General features: G+C 39.3%; 1 protein-coding gene across 1 annotated transcript in view; it reads right to left on the bottom strand.

The window, feature by feature from the left end:
- The window catches only part of grm5a (glutamate receptor, metabotropic 5a), a 74,585-nt gene extending 57,295 nt beyond the window's left edge, over positions 1-17,290 (bottom strand). The window contains exons 1-2 of the mRNA XM_007247261.4: positions 16,991-17,290; positions 11,909-12,654 (exon numbers count right to left, since the gene is read on the bottom strand). Coding sequence (XP_007247323.3) covers positions 11,909-12,596 — 688 coding nt within the window. The 5' untranslated portion in view covers positions 12,597-12,654; positions 16,991-17,290. The remainder of the gene's footprint in view (positions 1-11,908; positions 12,655-16,990) is intronic.
- Positions 17,291-21,146: the final 3,856 nt, after the last annotated feature.

Here is a 21,146-nt window from a genome sequence, read left to right as displayed (position 1 = left end):
AGTGCCTGTATTTGTGTACTCACCGATACTGATGACGCCTACTTAGAATTAAGCAGTCAGGATCAGTCAGGATATGTAATAGTGAAGTAGTAAAGTAGTGCGATGAAACAGTTTTGTTAATTTACAAATTTGTTAATTTTGAGTATTTTTTGTGACAGAGTCGAATGAGTAGAATTTTGAGTCAATTTTACTGGGAATACCAGTTTTTTTTTTCTGCCTGTGCCCGAGCGTTAAATGTATGAATCTTTGATTTGAATATCCACTCCGGGTTCTGCGAGTCCCTGGGGAGCTTGGGATCCACAAGCAACACTGAAGTGATGCCGGTCTTTCTCTTACGCACTCGTATCAACTCGAATGCTGCAGAACTGTGACTGAATTAAATGAAGTTGTCTGTAATTCAGTGCAGCAATGTGCACTTGATACCGGATGTTGATATCAGGGCCTTGTTGGCGAACATGAGTACATTAGCGTGATATCAGGCCTGATACTTATACCATGCATATGATATTCATGCATCCCTAGTTCAAACAAATGGTCTCTAAACCTTCTTAAAGCACAGCATCATAATCTAAAATTTATATCAGACAATGAAGAGTTTTTGTACCTTTGAGGCTTCAGTGGCAGCAACCCTGTACAGCTTCATTGTGATATTAGAACTTATGGCCAGAGCCTTATTTTATTCATCTATAGCGCACTGGTCACACCGTACAGCTTGATTTAGGGTGTGTCGGTGAGTTTTGGTGTCATTTGGGAAAAAAAATATGCCTTGCATGGCTAGAGACACGCATAAAACATGTACTAACTCTCTTAATTAATCTTGGGTACATTTTGTGCGCAACGTGAAATAACCCAATCAGTGTGTCACTTTCCATTCCCTGTGCTCTGACTTTTCACGCTCATATCTTAACAGCGTGGCACTTTGTGCGTGTCAGCAGAGGACACTGATCTGCATGTTCACACGCAGCTACACAGCTCACTTAAGGAATGACCTCACTTCCAGACCACCACACCCATCAGTGTAGATTTACCTCAGATTTACCTCAGACTTTCAAGCTAAGTTTGCCCACCCACACAAAAACACTCAAAACAAAGTTCTGAAAACTCTCCATCTTGAAGAGCATTTTCAGAAACATTTGGGGTTTCCATTCGCCAAAAACACTGTGTTCAAGTGGATAAGAGGCTGCAACACTAGGTAGAAATCTAGGTGGAGAGCTAGGTAGAAAAGGCCTAACCCTGCGTTCACACTGGAAAGCGACAACGCGACAGGCAACCATTCATTTCCTATGGCAGGGCGCGATTTGTCGCCGCGACACGCGAGAGGCGACAAAGCGACAGAGCGACAGAGCGACAAGCGACACGGAGATGAATTTTTCTCAACTCTATGCAAATGAGTTATGACGCGATGAAGCGACATTCTAACCCGATTGGCTCCTAGCTTTTCTTTGGACCAATCACAAACAAGGCGGTTCGACGTCCTCTGAATTTCTAGTTTCTTTCCCGGTTCTTTCTGTTGAACGGGGTGGACCCATATCAGTCTGTGGGAACGGCTGCGTTTCCAGCGCAGTTAAATCACAGAAACGCACAAGAGTCCAGCAAGTTTGGGAGTTATAGCTGGAGAATAAAGTGGCCAAGTGATTCCTTTTTTGTGCCTTTTTTCTTGTCGGAGGCTGGACCATGATAAACGCGGGCGTTGAGCTTGACACGCCCACAAGCGACAAACGCTGGGCGACACAAGCGACTCGTCGCGTTCCAGTGTGAACGCAGGGTAAGAATACTGAAAACCTTGTACACTTTGTGAACATAATAGCCATTAAATGAACAAGTATACACAAAATAAGGCATGTGGTTGTGCCTCCAGGGAAGTGCATGACATAACCATGCGTTTCTCTCCTCCTAGCCCTATTCCAGCTAAGATGCTTGGGTTGTGGGCTGCTTTTGCTATGTTATGATTAATCTCTGCTTGAAACATTTTTTTTTTAGAGCCGGGCCTTAGTGAGTCATAAGTACTCACTCGCTTTTTTCTTTTAAATTTCAGCTCATGTTTTAATACATGAAGTATTTCCACTGCTATGTACAATTAAAAATTACTGCATTTATATACAATCCCATTAACATTGATGATATTTGATTTTCGCAATATTTAATAAATGTTTACACCTTTTTTACTAAATGTGTACATATTCACTTTATGTTTGAATGTAATGATATACATAAGTGATTACAATACTAAAGCAAAAGTACACATTTATTTTGGAAAACTGTACAATTGAGTCTGGTTTAGGGGTGGGCAATATTATATCGTATACAATATATCGTGACACAGAAATATATGATATTAAAATTATATTAAAAATCCATATCGTGATAATAGGGCTGTTCTGTCTTAAAAGTAGTCTATTATTTACTGTGAAGCTTTAAGTGTATTTATTGTATAATTGTTTTAGTTCGCAGTTTATATGCATGCACTAAATATTCTGCAATATTATTTGCTGCATTATATTATTTTATGCTATATTATTTGTTTTGCCACATTATGATTATACTGTTATACTATTATACTATATTCCTGAAATTAATTAATTATTTTAGTTTTCCTATATCGCCAAGTATATCGTTATCGCAAAAATACCCTGAAATATCGTGATATTATTTTAGAGCCATATCGCCCACCCCTACTCTGGTTCTTAATTATATCTTCAGCTTGGACACAAGTTGAGATATGGCTTGTTGGCATGGAGACATACAGGTTCCGTATGACATCCTGTGGTACGCTTGCCCAGAGATGTTGGAGATGCGTCTGTAGGTCATGCTTTATACTCGTAGGTTGCTGAAGCTGGCTCCCCAGATTGTCCCATAAATGGTCAATTGGTAATAAATCTGGCAACTGGAAAGGGCAAGAAAATGCAGCATTCTGGTGGAAACATTCCTTGGTAATGCTAGTTGAAATTCTTGGAAATTGCTGTGTGTAGATGAGCATTATCCTGCCGAAAAATGTGATTAAGGATTCATGTCATGTGAGGCAACTGAGCTGTTAGTGTCCCTCATATCACTACTAGGGGTGACCGACTGCGATATGCAATGGCTTCCCAGATCATCACAACAGCAGATGGGGCAGTGTGGTGCACCACAGGAATGGCAGGTTTCAAGTGCTCACCACAAGGCCTCCCAAACTCAAGCAAATCTGGTTTTGGATCCCAAACACACTGAAAAAAATGATGCGTAAAATTTACTTTAAAAAAGTTGCGCAACTTTCTGCGTTTGCTTTTTTAAAAGTAAATTTAATTTCAGATAAATTTAAACAAACTTCAACTCGGTTTCAAGACTTGAATACAATATTGCATACAATATTACCTAATTACAATTACTTAAATCATACAATATTACTTTATTGTATAATTTATGACACATAATATATTATAATTCCTGAATGTTAAATATTTTTTGTTAAAACACACATATTACACTGTCTCAACACATGGATGGCATGTAATACATTCTTTTTAGTAACCTGTATAATATAGTATAACTATACTTAGTATAACTGTGTAAATAGTGTAATATGTGTGTTTTAACTAAATATATTTAAATTTCAGGAATTATATGATGTATCATAAATTATTTGAGTAATAATATATAATTTAGGTAATTCTAATTAGGTAATATTGTATGCAGAATTTAAGTAAGGTTTAATAAAAGAAAGGATTGACTGCAGTTCAGTTCACTTATTTACTCTATGTAACATTTTTGACATGTAACCGAGTTGAAGTTACTTAAAATTATCTGAAATTAAAGTTGCAAAACTTTTTTTAAAGTAAATTTTACGCATCATTTTTTCAGTGCAGATTGTGGATCTGCTGCTAAAGAAGATGGGGTTCCAGACCGTAGCATTTTAGGTTTCTCATTCATGAAATCAAGTCAAATGAAGATAATGGTGGTTGGCTGAAGATTGACGGGCAACAAAAATTCTGCGTCTCCTCTGCCTTTTAGTTCTCAAAGTTATTTTAAACTGGGCAAAATGTCTCCTTGTGTAGTGTTGCATCATGAAGTGGCATGTCTAGCAGTCAACGATCTCTCACCAAGAGGTTCACTACCCAGAAGTACCCAAAGTTTTACCAGACCACACTTCATTTGTAATCATTTGCATATTTGCCTGAGATGTAACTGCATGCCAAGTTCTGCAGCCACCTGGAATGTGTTTTTTTCTCAATCAGTCTATGCCTGAAATACACCAAACAGAAATCAAATCATACTGTTGTGTGATTTGATATTTTATGATGCATCGAATAATATCCTGAATCTAATTTTCCAAACCTAATTTTCTCAATCGTTGTGAGGACAGAGATTTATATCCTGAGCGTACATTCTTATTATTCACTGTCGAATTCCTCAAGCTGTTCCCAGTGTTTTTTTTTTCATGCTTCCAAGTTTAGTCACAGATTTTCCTTTCTAAATTTCTCTGTTTGCGTCTCCTCTTGGGGCACAGTGTTCAAAGGCTCTCTCTCTCTCACTCTGTGTTCCTCTTTGCCAGAGAACTGCATGTGGGATGTGTTGAGATGGCACTACCTACGACTATGAGATGAGACAAGCCAAGAAATATGGCTTAGTTTAATGGGGTATAAAAAACTGGCAACATTTCAGAACAGGGTGACATTGGAATGCCCTTGTAATGCACTTATTAAGCCTTACAATGCTTTAGCTGGCAGCTAATTCCTATTTGCATGTCGAATTATGTACTTTGGAGGGCTTTACGTGTTTTATACATCATAATCTTTTGCATTATATGCCAGGTCCATTAATATGACCTTATTACCCCTTTATCAAACCAAAGGTTGATACATATTATATCAAGCATTAATCATGAAAAAATGTAGCTAGGTTATGTACATGCAACTAAAGGTGCATCTCAAAAAAATGAAATATCATTGAAAAGTTACTTTATTTTAGTAATTCCGTTCAAATGTTGAAACCTATATATTATATGGATGTATTAAACACAGAGTGATCTATTTTAAGCCTTTATTTATTTTATTGTTGATGATTATGGCTTACAGCTAATGAAAACCTAAAATTCAGTATCTAAAAAAAAAATAATATTATTTAAGGCCAATTGTTACTTTTGGCAGTGTGCGCAGTGTGCTGAAAAAGTCCTGCTGAAAAATGAAATCCCCATCTCCATAAAAGTTGTTATAAGCAGAGTGAAGCATGAATTGCAGTAAGATTTTATGGGAAAACAAAACTGCACTGACTTTAGACTTGATAATAAAACACAGTGGATCAACACCAGCAGATGACAGACATGTCTCCCCAAACCATCACTGATTGGTGGAAACTTCACACTAGACCTCGAGCAGTTTGGACTGTGTGTCTCTGCACTCTTCCTCCAGACTCTGCTCCCTTGATTTACAAATGAATTGCAAAATTTACTGATGATCAGTGATGGTTTGGAGAGACATGTCATCTGCTGGTGTTGATCCACTGGATTATATGAAGTCTTTTACGGAGAAGCAGATTTCATTTTTCAGCAGGACTTGGCACACTGCCAACACTGCCAAATGTACCAATTGGTCATATTAATATTCTATTTTTTCTAATCCCATGTATAAATACCCCTCACTTCCCTCCTGTCCTTGTTGAGTATTGCACCTAGTTTACTAGCTTTTACACCACGTGTTTTCTTGCTTTGTCTTCTGTTTGCGATCTGTTTAGTTTTTTTGACTATTCCTTTGCCTTGCCTACTCTACTGATTGCCTTGTTACCGGCCCTTTTGTTTTTTGTTCTTTTTAGTTTTACTTCACTTTAGCTTGATCTGATATTGAATTAACCGTGGATGACCCTGGACTGCCTGGCCACTCTTGATATGTTCTTGGTTTACGCTGCCCTGTTGTTATTGACCTTGCCTGTCCCTCACTATTCTCTTTTGCTCAGCCCCTTTATTAAATACTGTAATTTATATCTGCACGTGTCTGTCTTGTGTCTGGCCAGCATGACAGCATTTATTTGTGGGGATGGGATTTTTTTTATTCTGAGAGGTCTACATTTTTACCTTTTCTGAATTATTGTTACTATAATCTACCTCATCTGTAAACAATAATTTCACCCCGACTGTTTTTATTTATGTGATTATTTTGACTTTTTGTCAGTGTAAGAGCATACAGGTCCTCATTTGTTGTTTTTCACTCTCATGTTAACATGGTTGTCTGAGTGTTAACCTTATTTCCGTTGCCCACCCAAGACCACTAGCCTTTGAGCGCTGAACACTCCACCTGGGAAATGAATTATACCGTGCCCGTCGACGCCCACTGGCAGGAGAAAATAAAGCGAATATGTAAATGACGGTCATGATCGGCCCTCATCGAGCGAGCCAAGCTGTCCTACTGAATTCTATGGTCTGTCATGCCACAAACAGAGAGACGAAAACAAAAGCAGGGCGCCTACACAGTAACCACAGTAACGGAGTCACGCTGGGTCTCAATATGCCCATCAACTGTTTATAGGCAAACAGGGCCACAGTAATGTGGGGGAGTTTTAAATCAATTACATATAACGCAGCTGATGATGAAGTGAGACGCTTTGGATTTTGGGGAACACAGCGCTGATCTGAAGCAATCTGAATCAGGTCGGGGTTTCGTTAGCTGGAGAGTGATATAATTACAGGTGATGATTCATTTTCTATGGCTCTTTTCAAAGGTAATTGTTAGACATTTTGTTCTTTGGTACTCCAGCTAAATGCCTAAATTAGCATGAATGAATGTTTAGCAGTACTGTACAGCACTTTACTGTACACCTTTATTATGCCTTAAGATCACATTCTGTAGAAGTAGAAGCAGTAGAAGCAGCACTCCTCAATATTCCACAGATGCCAGCTCTACTGCGGTCCATCTTCCATATTTAACAGTGCTGTAATTAACATTTGTCTGCCAGGTCATCAGTCTTGGAGCCCACCAGGGCCGGTATAAGCAACTTGACACACAGTTCAAAAGAAGAAAGTTAATGTATTTGGTCAGGATGGACCTATTAACGGCACAGAGTGTGAGTTTCAGTAATTACACAATTACAGTGTGCGCTACAGTGTGGCCTCACGATTTAATTTTAATTTCATATTATGTTTTATTACTCTGTATTACAACCACACAGTGAGCAACACAGTCTTACCGAAGAGTCGAAGTGAAGTGATCTCAGATCAGTGTAATAAAGCTTAATTTTTCCTGATAGGATTACTTGTCTGTCGGGCATGGGATTACTTGTCTTTTAATACTTGTCATTTTTTGAAAATATTTTGTCCAACAAAAATATTATTATTAATAGATATTATTGTAATTTTAATTTAACATTTAATTCCACTTATTGCAGGCAATACATCTTTACATATAGAAGCTGCCAAAGGGAATCTCATTAGATTGTGGGTCTGCAACTAGTGACTATTTTAGTAGTCAACTAATCTGACGATTATTTTTTACATTAGTTGCAAATATCTTTTACCATGCCCTCCATTTGTGTTTCCTATTGGTAAGGCTCCTAATCCAATACATGTTTTACTGCACCCTGACAGCTCAGCTTTTAGAGCCCTGGACAGATTTTGATCGTATCACATTTTGATAGTAGATGTACCTATATAAAATTACAAAGCATATTGTAGGAGACATTCACACGGGCCAAATGTTGTTGTTTTCAGGACATTCTACTTAAATGACTTCTGTATTCATAAATTCCATGTTGACAAATATTTCTCGTAGCAGTTGTTGATTGTGCAACTTATTGTTGCAGCTCTAGTACATATACATTTGTTTCTGTCAGAAATCTGTAAAGAACTCTTTTATTGGGCAAAGATTTCAATATTTTTCCCTGACCCTTAACTGAAATACAAGGAGGTTATGTTTGCACCGTGTTTAATATGAAAGCTGCATGTAAGGTTGAAGGGAGTGGCTTACTATTTGTAAAAAATAAACCAATAAATAAATAAACAAAAAAACACAATTAAACGTAAAAGAAACAATAGCTTGCGCATCACCTTAAATGGAGCTGTTTTTGTTTTCAGAAAAAAAAACTGAAATTGTTAAGTGAAAACTAAATATTTAAATCATAACTGAAATCAAGAATGTCTCATATGTTTGAATAATATAAATATCTTTTTTTACAATATCATCCAGTCCATATGTTTATTTTGATTAATATATTTAATTTGATGTATGCTTTAAAGTCTTTATGCAAAGTTGCAAAATACAACTGCCTGGGCAACACGCAAAGGCAGAAAAGTACATTTCCAATGTCAATCACACACGCCGATATGTGTGTGAGACTCTTGGGAATTCATGTAGCATTTAATGCATTAAACTGCATGTTAAAAAAGCAAGATGTTAGTTTAAGTAAACACGACAAAAAGAACGATCCACAACAGATCTCAGTCCAATCCCGAATGGCGTTTTTTAACCGGCAACCACTGCTAAAGAGTTAGCATGATGTCTGTCCCAATTATGCCAAACCCTAATGTCTTGTCCAAAGTGCACACTTTTAAAAGGTGTTGTCATATTGTGAGTAACTGTGTGGCTATTTAAAGTGTTTAAGGTGTTGAGATGAAAATTGGGACACTATTATATAAAACTGTGTTTCTGAGCCATGCTTCTGCAGCCCCTGCTCTGCACACTTATTGATTTTTCTGCTCCCAACACACCTGATCAACTAATTAAACTCCGTAACAAGTCCTGTAAAAGTAGCAGAGTGAGATAAAGCAGAGAAAGTGTGGTAAACGTACAGGGCTGGAGCACACAGGGCCAGGATTGAGAAACACTGATATAAAACTTGTTAAACTCATCCAGTTGAGTCGAGTGATGCTACTCTACATTGCTGAATCAGCAGCCAGTTTAAAATAGACGGTGGCTGACGTCACATGTATCGACGGAGGCATGGTCCAATCTTCACCCTCCTGGTGTGTTGGGGCATCACTAGTGATAGGGGGAGTCCTAATAAGTGGGTTGGGAATTTGGCTGTGTAAATGGGAAGAAAATGCGAAAATTAATAAATTAGAAATAAAAATCTATTTAAAAAATTTAATAAATTAAGTAGTTTTTCCTAAAATTTGGATATTTTCAAACATTACTCAATGATTCTAAATTGGTCAAAATATATGTGGTCAAATATACATTCAAACTGAGATCTATGTGTTGAATCAACTTATAAGTTGATTCAACACTCTAAAGTATCTTTTCCGACACTCATATCTTATATACATGTCACGTGTCATATATCATTAAAACTACTTGACTTTACTTATGATTAACTGTCTAGTCTCTATGTTGTAGGCTGTAAAAGCAGACATCATTTTTTTGAGCTGCTGATATGCTAAAATGTTCACTCTTTTTCACTCAGGATTATTTTATTACCTGACAATAAAATTCAAAATAGAATTACTGTGCAAAGCAATTGATAAAACTAAAAACATCAATTAAATTAACCTACAATTTAGGGGTGATAACTACAAGTTGTAATTCAAACTTAAGTTTTTCTAATTTAAGTCTAAATTAAGTTTAAATTTGAAGTCAATATGGCATTGTAGCTAAAGTATGTGAATATGTGGATGTGCATTAAATATGGATGTGATTTCTGCCAGAGCTGCTTGCTTGTGTGCATGGACTATTCTAGCCAGTTGCCAGTCACGAACATTACCACCCACTGCCCTGTCCACTGTGGGTAGTAATGCCTTCTATGGCATATTCCTGGTACCCGTATTACACTGTGGAATAAGGAATGAGTGGAAATGGGAAGCTTTGGCCTATCTATGACTCATTTTAAACATTTTGCCTTAGCGCCATCAATAATAATAATACATGTCTGTAAAAGGTGGTATAAGAAATGCCAGGGTTGACTGCTGTGGGTTCCTGGAGAAGAGTGCCTGCGCAACAGTATTAAAGTTTGCAAAGAGTGAAAGACTTTAATACTGTTATCGACCACACAAGATATGAATCTTTCAACACATACTTTTCAAACAAATCCAAACTTCTTGTCCAAAGTATTCAATTATAAATAGTCTTAACTGAGTTTCACCTTCACAGCCGCAAGCTATTCACCATTCTCGAAATTAAACATTGTCCTCATTAAAAATACACAAACCTAAGCCTGGTTTTACCTTTAGAACAATCGTATCCCTAAAATGCATCTTAAAAATAAAAATTCTGCGGAGAAATTGTCATGCTTGGCACTTAAAGTGCTCCTGTCTCTTCTACACTCAGCTCTGTCTGCCATCTCCATCCTCCGGACTACAATGCCCAGAATGCACCTCACGCTGATCTCGCTCCCTCACGCGATCATGTGACTTTGCACACGGCACTTCCAGGAAGTCAATTACCGGGATTATTGATCCCACCCATAAATACACCTTCTATCTATTCACTCCTTGCCAAGTATTGTAGGTTTTCCCCTTTTTTACCAAGCGTTTTTCATTGCCTGTGTTCGAGCTCCCATTTGGGATGATTTATGACAGATTTTAGCCTGCCCTTCATTATTGCCTTCTTGTGTATGAACTCTGGACTGTCTCTTGTTTATGGTATGTTTACTCTCCGGCTGCTCTTAGCTTTCTATGTGGCTAACGCAAACAATCTTAAACCTGGACTAAATGGAAGTTTCAGTTTTGATGATCTAAGACTACCTTATTATAGAAAAGTCTACAAAATCTTCAGTGTCCATAAAAGGATGTAAGATGGTTGTGAGACATGACATATAATGCCATGCCAAAAGTCATGGGACAAGAACTAGTATTATGTTCCATAACTTTTGCTTGTCTTCATGGAAGTTAAAGAACACTGCTCTACATTTCTGCCAGAATTACTTGTTTATTTAATGGACAATCCAAGCCAAATGCCACCAGTCACGATCATTAGCACCCACTGAGCTGTCCACTGTGGGTGGTGACACCTTAGGTGATGTATTCACAGTGACACTGTGGAGCGAGGACTGATAAATGTTCACAAAACTTCGAAAGTTAAATGTCTCATCCACCTGGCACCCATTTTCTGACCTCGCTTGAACTCTGATCATTTGTGTTGACAAGAAGATACCTCACAACTTATACAAGTGTGGGCCTTCTCAAATCATCCACTAAGGTAACACCTCTTGATCATGATCAATTTACAAAGGAAGGTTCTTTAGTATGGCATCACATCAATGTCAAAAGTCGGGGGCGCAAAAATAACAGGTGAAAAAAAATTACCAGCGTGTTTGAACAATTTGAGTGTGTAAATGAACTTCTCTTGAGCACAAATGTGAAACTAGCGAGCAAAAAAAAGGAATTGTGTGCGCGCTAAAGAAAATGTTGCTCTCGCGCTTCATTTTTCTTCTCTCAGGTGTTTTTTTTCTTTTGTGCTCTGTGTGAATTACCTGCTGCAGCAGTTTGTGCTCGACTGAGTGTTTTGCGCTCGAGTTTTGAAAGGGGTGGTTTTGACAGTTTGGGGGCGGGGCCGGGGTCACCTCCCTCAGCGAACGCTATTGGCTGATTTCTCCAGGGTTCAAGACAGACCGCATACCTCCACGAGCCGAAGGAGGGCGGGGACAGAAGGACGGCAGGAGGCTTAGCTAACTGGCTATGCTACAATCCAAACATCCCACTCTCGGGTGCAACCCCGCTCTGTCTGCCCGGGTTTGTATTGTAGCATAGCCAGTTAGCTAACCCTCCTGCCGTCCTTCTGTCCCCGCCCTCCTTCGGCTCGCTAGTTTCACATTTCCGCTCACGAGAAGTTAATTTACACACTCAAAATGTTAAAACACGCTGGTTAATTTTTTTCCCCTGATATTTTTGCGCCCCCGACTTTTGACATTGACGTGACGCCATACTTTAGGTTCTTTTAAATGAACGCCACACTCCAAAGAACTCATTCTAGGAACCGTCAATCACATTAAATAAGCACACATTATGTCTTACCCTCAGTGTGTATGGCCGAGACGTAGGTCCAGTTGTATCTTTTGACGATGTCCACCATGGCTCTGGCCTGCTGAGCATCCGAAGGCACCACCCTCATGAAGTACTTATACAGGGACTTGTCGCTGAGGTCCATGCTGGTGGCAGAGTAGGCGATCTGAGGGATGTTGAAGAGCTGGAGAAGGTTCTGGACCTGGATGGCCACTGAGCTAGACCCAGGTCCAATGAGACCCACTATGGGCTTCTTCCCTTTCATGGGCATTCCGACACCATCAGCCGCACACTTGGACATGCTCTCCTCCTCCTCAGCCGAGACCAGTGTGTCGCGTATGAATTCAATGCTCTGCTCTAGAGCAACAGCCGAGTGCCAGCAGGAGTCACGGATCTCGCACCCCAGAGTGATATTGGGCAGGATGTTGGTGTCGGCATTGATGCGGTCCAGCGTGTGCATCATGGCCTCCACACGCTGGATGCCGTACTGCTCACGGACGGCACCACATTTGCGCTCGTGGACTTTATCCGCTGGCGGCTGGTGGTGCACCGAAAACAGTGCCCCGATGATGATGTCGCCAGGGATGTGGGCCAAGACCCGGCGCTCAGTGGCCTGAGCCTTGACCAGCGTGCCCAGACTTGTGGGATGGGTGCCATCTCCAAATAGTGCAAAGAAGAGCAAGAAGAGTAAAATCCCCATTTCCTGCCTGCCTTTCAGATCAGTCTGTGCCAGAATGCAGGTAGATCCCTCAGGGCATCTGCAAGAGATAACAAGGCAAAAACGAGAAACTCAGGCAGAACATCTAGGACAATATCTTCAGAGATGGCTGCCCCTCACCTCCACCCCCTTCCCAAACACCCACCCACCCACCCACCCATCCTCCACTCTGTGAAGTGTGACAAAGCTGTTGTCAGGGCAATGTTGGATGAAAAGACATGTTTTCCATCTCTCTGAAACGGAGATGCAGAAGAGATACAAATGAACATGGGCCTAACCCAAAAAAAATGCTGCGCTTTTTCCAGAGATCCTGAAGCCATTTTCTACAGATCAAGCTAAAGCAAAAAAAAAAAAAAAAAAAGAAGAAACATTTAAACCATAATCACACTGCTCTTCTTCTTTAAGAAGGACTAAAATACCTCCTGGCAAATGACTAATCTGGCGTGAAATCGTGCCAGCTGCTTTGGCATGGAGAGAAACCTGTGAAGCAATGGTCACACTTTCATTACCGTTCATCATATCAATGTCTTTTTGAAAGAGATCCAGCAAGAAATGGCAAACCAGTCTTCAGTAAAGATCCTTAATGTGCTAAAGTTCTGAGAAGTCATGATAAGATGGCTAATTGATGCCGCTGCAACTACTGCTGGCTTTAAACTTAATGACATTTCAAACGATTTAACCAGAATATGCAAGTCTTGCTATAGCTGCAGCATACTCCTGTCATCTAGACATCATTTAGTACATGGTGGTGAGGGTGATGAACATTTTTCTTGTCTTGACATTATGATAAAGTCTACCTTATGTATTACTATCACAGCCTCATGCAGCTATCTTCATTAATTTAAAGTGATTGTTCAAAATTTTAAAAGATTTGGGGATTTAGAGACCTCTGTGTTGAGAACGCTTAATTGCAGTGACTGTGCAGAAGAGTATTTTAAGAGTCCTTTTTTTGTAGTCTTCTTTGCCATGGTTGCTTAGGTATCCTTGAGGATCCTTGTTTGGAGGCAGTGCATGTGACCTAATACGTGAAGATGGCCTGTGATATCTAGGGGTGTAAAAAAAATACAGATATATCGAAGTATTTCAACATTCTGTTTTGCAATACGGATACAAAACTAATTTCAAGAACTGAATCTGAAAATCAATCAAGAACTGAAATCAATACTGAATTGTTAGTTTACATTAGGCCTGTCACAATACAGAATAATAGAATAGCATAAAAAAAAATTGTACTCTTTGAAAAGACAACTACATTTTAATTAATCATATATTGAGAAATATGTATCTTTTCTTTACCTACTGCAGACGTCACTGTGCATGTGTGAGTCGCAGTCATAAAAGCATTGGTCATTGCATGACTGGCTAAAATACTGTTTACTCTTATTTATGTAAACAAAGACAACTGACAATTAGGTGTGGGCAATATTATATCGTATACAATATATTGTGACACAGAAATATCATGATATTAAAAATCCATATGGTGATAATAGGGCTGTTCTGTCTTAAAAGTAGTCTATTATTTACTGTGAAGCTTTAGGTGTATTTATTGTATAATTGTTTTAGTTTGCAGTTTATATGCATGCACTAAATATTCTGCAATATTATTTGATGCATTATATTATTTTATGCTATATTATTTATTTTGCCACATTATGATTATTCTGTTAAACTATTATACTATATTCCTGAAATGAATGAATTATTTTAGTTTTTCTATATCGCCAAGTATATCGTTATCGCAAAAATACCCTGAAATATCGTAATATTATTTTAGAGCCATATCGCCCATCCCTACTGACAATATCGCAATTATCAAATATTATTGAGGTCATGTCCTTGAATTGTACAATAAGTCGATAATGTAAATATAGTGACAGGCCTAGTTTACATGTAAATATTGGTGATTCATTTTGTGTTGTATTTCATCGCTGTCTGATGAAAAACAAGTATCTCCAAACCAGCAACTTTACAGCAGTTTATTTATTTGTTTATAGCCTTGCAAAATAACGTCTTGCTTACATTATCGCAATATATTGCAATATATTAAATAGCAACTTCTTTACCGTGATACACATTGTATCGCCAAGTTCTTGCCAATACACAGTCTTAGTCAAAACCTACCAGGCCACTCAGTTTTTAGATTGACTATATTAGTAGTTGCAGAGATTGGCGTCCTTGTTTGAGTTTCTCATAAATTTCCACTGGGAGCTTGATGTGAAATAACCTTAAAAGAAATCTAGTTGCAGTCTTTAGTGACCCTGCAAGAAACTACTAATTATCTATATAAGAGAGTGTCAGACTTTGGTCTTTTAAAAGAATTTTCAGAAACTTTTCAAAGTGGTAGAGTGCAGGGTTCACATTAGCAATACACTCATTGCCAAAAAAAATAGTTCAACATGGAAGGAATCAATGGACAGTAATGAAACTTGGTGGGTAGTCATGTCAGACTGTCATGGAATAAATTAGAATGGCAGCGGGTCATCTTTAGTAATGAAGCCCTGCTTTTGTTTTTGTGGTCAGTCCCACAATGAACGGTTATTTGTCATCTGTTGCATATCCAAAAGACCTGGTATCATGGCCCTACCTTTTCAAAATACACATGTGAGCTACTCCAACATGACAATGCTGGTCCACATACTGCTGCCATCTCAAGAGACAAATACTATGCAGTGGCCAGCAGCTTTGCCAGATCTATCCCTAACAGAAAATGTGTGGGATGTTATTACATGGGAACTTTCAGGGTGCATGGGATGGATTATCGCAGGACACCATTAGGAACCTCCACAACTCCATGATGAGATGTTTGGCATGTTGCATTACGCATGCATTACACTATGCTTCTGTAGGTGTAGCTCAGTAAATATGACCAAGAGTTGTCGATATCAGTCTAACTTTTTCATAATTTATTGTTCCTGGTCATTTTAATCTTCCTTCAAAATAGCCAAGTAGACAAGTCATTTGGCTATTTTAAGGACAATCCTAATCAGATGCCACCGGTCACGATCATTACCACCCACTGAGCTGTCCACTGTGGGTGGTAACACCTTATGTGATGTATTCACAGTGACACTGTGGAGCGAGGATCGTTAAATGTGCACAAAACTTTGGAAATGAAATGCCTCATCCACTTGGCAACCACTTTTAGACCTCGCTTGAACTCCAATCATATGAGCACAATGGGCAATGTTAAACCTCATTCAAAAGATAATACCTCACAACTTATAAGAGTGTGGGCCAGCAGCTTTGCCATATCTCTCCTTAACTGAAAATGTGTGGGATGCTATTACATAACTTTTGGGCTGCATGGGGATGGATTATAGCAGGACACCATTAGGAACCTTTACAACTCCATGCTGAGATGTGGCATTTTGCGTTTCGAATGCATTACACACTATACTTCTGTATTGTATGACCAAGGGTTGACAATATTAGTCTCACTTTTTCATCATTTATTGTTCATGGTAATTTTTAGCTTCCATCAGAATAGCATTGCAGTGTGACGTTTCCTTCTGGGTGCAACTATTTGGTTGAGGATAAGGGTACAAACATGCACGAGGGGCTGGGGGCTGTCCATGGTGCTGAACACTCTTAAAACATATAGGTATCTGTACTAGACGTGCTAGTCTAACAGAGCCCACCAATCCTGGGCAAACTACCGGAGTTAGCATACAGCTATGGAAAAAATGAGACCTCTTAAAAATTATGAGTTTTTCTCTGATTTTACCAAATTGAAAACCTGTAGAATATAATTAGGAGGAAGATGGATGATTGCAAGCCATCAAACCAAGCTGAACTGCTTGAATTTTTGCACCAGTAGTGCCATAAAGTTATCCAAAAGAAGTGTGTAAGACTGGTGGAGGGGAACATTCCAAGATGCATTAAAACTGTAACTAAAATATTGATTTCTGAATTCTTTAAACTTTATAAATATGAACTTCTTTTCTTTGCATAAGTTGAGGTCTGAAAGCTCTGCATCTTTTTTTTTATCATTTCAGCCATTTCTCATTTTCTGCAAATAAATGCTTTTGGGAAAAAATGTTGTCTGTAGTTTATAGAATAAAACAACAATATTCTTTTCAATCAAACATAAACCAATAAATAGCAAAATCAGAGAAACCTATTAAGAAACTTAAGTGTTCTCTTATATTTTTCCAGAGCTGTATATTCTCCTCAGCATTCACTTTGGTAAAATGCAGCAGAGCTTATCTACAAATTAAAAGACCCTTCAGCATGCTGTTACACCGAGTTGAGAAGTCACAGTGTGGGAAGCCCCCCACAGCCCCCTGCTCACCATTCCTTACACACTACTTCATCTTTGTTCACAAGAACATGATGCAGCATCACTACATCATTATCTAACCTGCTTATCTTACCGTTATCCCGTGTTTTCCCGCCGTTGCTGGTGTCTCGCGGCGCTGGGTGTCTCCGGGTGTCTGCGCGCGCACTTCAGCGCCGTGTGTCGACTCGGGCTCGTGCATGTCGTGTCGCGCGCGTTTTCCCGCGCTTCCTTCTGTTCGAGCGCCTGAGAGCTGTAAATATACTGTAAATACACAGTCCGCGTGTCTCTTCTAAAGCTCGAGCGCACTAAACACCAGGCTTCACTCACTAACCAGCTAGCCGGACTGAGCTCGGCAGCTCGCGCAGCTCCCACAGACCCCAGCACAGTCTGAAGCGTGGGCTGCAAGTGCGCGCGCGGATGTGCGCGTGTGGGCGCGCGGGCGCTGTTGTGTTTGGAATGACAGTAAGTTTGAATTTCCACCACCAATCAGATAAGGAAATAAAGTAAATAAATCAACAAACAAATAAATAAAAAATATACATATTTAAAAATTAAAGAAAATAAAAAATAATGTTATTTTAAGCCCTATCCGGGTGGGATTAGTTTCTCAGGGGGGGGCTCTTTTTTTCAGCTTGACCATGTATGTGTTTTTCACAGATGCTCAATAGGGTTTGGGTCTGAAGTCCTGCTTGGCCAGTCCATCACCTTTAGCTTTAACTTTCTCTGCAGTGCATGTTAGAAAGTAGCTCCCAATGCCGTAAGCCACACCATGATGCTACCATCACCATGCTTGAATGTAAGCCAGGGATAGTTGCCTGGGTCCCTTTCACTAGGACATTGCCACTCATGCTGGACAGCATCTGAGCCAAACTAGTTAATCTTTATCTTTTTACACCACAGTTCCATTAATTCATTATCTAAGACTGCTTTATTGTGTGTCAACTTCAGAAGAGGCTGGTTTAATGTATTACATTTAGACGTCAACAATAGGCACAGCTCCATGGGACTGAAACATACTTCTTTAGTATGTAAAAAAAAAACACTGAGATAATGAGAGGCTCTAAATAATTATTAATAAGCTAACTAGCTGTAAAAGGTGATACAATTTGGATAATGGAACTCTTCAAGACCGCATTTATATGTCTTGTTCAAAACACTGTTGTTTAAGTAAAATGATCATCATTCAATTACTGTGATACCCAGTAACTAACTGAGTATATTATATTACTTATTTTGTATGCTTATTGTCACTGTGGGTGTAGTTTGTGTCAATGTTCCACTGCTGCACTAGACAACACAAGTAAATAAAAGTGTCCGCCTGCTTATCATTATGTACAATAAGGTGGATAAAGAATGGACTTTTCTTGTCCAAAATATTTTGCAGCACGGTTTCACTAGTTATTAATGCTGTTTAAATTTATTGCGTGTAATTTTCACATGGCAGCTTACATTGTCATATGTAAAGTAGTCACTTTTCTCTTGGTGGTCTCACCAAGATTTGAATATATTAGTGCTAGTAGGCCACTGGCCCAAAATTTGGTTCTTATTATCTGTAATAAATATTATTAAATTATTTGAGCTAGTTGATTGGTCTGGCATAGTGTAGTAAAATCTAGCTGATATAACTAGCGAGATAACTAATGTAAGCAGCAAACTAACTAACATGCTAATGTTATCAGGGAGAGCACTGAGCTTATCAACAAGCTAGTTAATCTTAGCAACAAGCTAGCTAAGACATAAGGGCGCTATGAGCAGGAGGTCGCAGGTTCGAACCCCCCGCTCATGCAGCTTTGCCATCAAGCTGCCGGCGCTCAGAGGGAGCAAAATTGGCCCTGCCCCCTCCGGGTGGGTAGATGGTACTCTCTCCCCACATCACTCCTAGGGTGATGCCTGCAGCACAGGGCGTCTGTGAGCTGATGTTTTGGAACAGATTTGCTGCACTTTCCTCCAAGCGTGCTGTGATGCTGCTCGGCAATGCTGCATCAGCAGCAGCTCAAAAAGAAGCTGTCACGTCTGGTGCTGTTAGCTCCTCTGTCCCTTCCACACCCAGCTCTAACGGAGGTTCTCAGGTTAACAACTACACTACCCAGAATGCACCACCCGCTGACATCACGCATCCACCTGATCACGTGACACCTCACCTGCTTCCACCAGGAAGTCCCGAATACTGATTACTGGCACTATAAAGGTGCACGCCAAACAGACTACCACGCCGCGTATTGTAGGTTATCCTCGTACAAAGCGTTCCTTATCTCTTGTCTCAGTTTACTTTGTGTATGACCTTGCTTTTTGTTTCTCGACGCCGATTTTTGCCTCTGCCTTTGATATTGGATTGTTTGTGTATGACCTGGACTGTGCTTTCACCACCGCCTCTTGGATTATCTCTGATACTGGATTGCTTGTGTATGAACTCTGGACTGTCTCTCGTTTATGGTATGGTTTTGTCTTCATTGCTCTGTCTACTGGTGATCACCCTTATTTCTGTATCGACCCTGATTACATCTGTTTATTATTATAATAAACATACTTTGTTTTTATCAGTATCTGCGCTTGTCTGCTATTCTGTTCTGACCATGACAGAAGCGTTAGTCTTCACCCTCCTGGTGTGTTGGGGCATCACTAGTGATAGGGGGAGTCCCAATGAGTGGGTTGGGTAATTGGCCGTGTAAATTGGGAAGAAAATGGGAAAAAATTAGAAATAAAATTTTATATATATATATATATATATATATATATATAAAAAACTAGCTAACACACTAATGTTACTGGGGAGAAAACTAAAGCTGGTGATGAGCTAGCTAACCTTATCGACAAGCTAGCTAACACACTGGTGTTCCAGGAAAAGAGCTAAAGCTAGTGACTAGCTAGCTAACCTTATCGACAAGCTAGCTTACCTTAGAAACAAGCTAGCTAACACACTAATGTTACTGGAGAGAGAACTAGAGCTAGTAACCAGCTAGCTAACCATAGCGATGAGCTGTTTGAGGGCAAATTGTGATTGTTTTTTTTATATTTCATTATAAAAATGAATAGAAGTTGATTCTTGTTGAATTCATGTGGTGACTTCTGATTAAGTTTAACAAGAGACACAGATTAAGCATAATTTTGATGAATAAAGAAGATACTTTAATGTTTTTATTATTAAATCTTAATCTGGTCTCTGTCTTGACTCAGACTCGGCTCTAGCGGTCTTGACACTAGTGTTGTGTTAGTGTGTGCCGTGCTGGTATGAGTGGATCAGACACAGCAGTGCTGCTGGAGTTTTTAAACACCCTAGTGTCACTGGTGGACTGAGCATATCTACCAACTGCGACCGCTGATGAAGGACTAGAGGTTGGCCAGCAGAAATTGTGCAGAAACTGATTCAGAGCTTCTGTCTATGACTTTACATCTACAACGGGGGAGGAGCTAGGTATGAGTGGATACAGTGTTTAAAAACTCAAGCAGCACTGCTGTGTCTGATCCACTCGTACCAGCACAACACACACTAACACCTCATACACCACCACCATTACAGCGCAATCACTGCAGTGCTGAGAACGAATAACCCAACAAATAAATAATAATAGCTGCTCTGTGATGGTCTTGGGGGTCCTGACCATTAAAGAACAAGATAAACGAAGGATAATATAGTATGCAGAGACACATAAGGATTATAGTTTAAAGTTTTTTTAAAGAAAGGGTGATAGTTTGTTCAGAGCACAGTAAGTAGTTCTTCTATCACTTCCAAAACCTTTTTGGCACTTCTGTTTTTCAGGACTATAAAAAGTAATGGGTTTGTACCTAGCTAATAGCTTTCCTTTACTACCCTACCTCCCTCCTCCAGCCAGACATTTAATCTGAGCTTGATCCGTTTTATGTGGCTTTGCTCAAAGGTTTTATAGCTCAGTGACACCTCATGTAAACCTTCTATAGAGCCGATTATACATTTTATGTAGGTGTACATTTAATTACATGCAATGAATCTTTACTACCCAATAACAGAACAGATGATTTGCTGAGAGACGTGTGTTATTGAAATATTCATGTACTCAGATAATGTGTCACTAAGCGTGTCTAAGCTGATCTAGGATCAGGTGTTATTGTTCAGCAGCACCACGGTAAGAAGAATGTGTGTGTAGAGCTTAGAGCAAATTAAAGTTACAGGGAAAAAAAAACTCTTATTCTGGTCTGTTTGCCAACTGGGACAGGCAGAATACAGAACTCCTGTTATTTGAACACAGTGCCATCATGTGGTTGAGTTATGCACT

This window comes from Astyanax mexicanus, chromosome 20 (genome assembly GCF_023375975.1).
Source record: "Astyanax mexicanus isolate ESR-SI-001 chromosome 20, AstMex3_surface, whole genome shotgun sequence".
NCBI lineage: Eukaryota > Metazoa > Chordata > Actinopteri > Characiformes > Acestrorhamphidae > Astyanax > Astyanax mexicanus.
The sequence above is the reverse complement of the archived record's forward strand: the minus strand, read 5'-3'. Positions and strand labels throughout refer to the sequence as shown.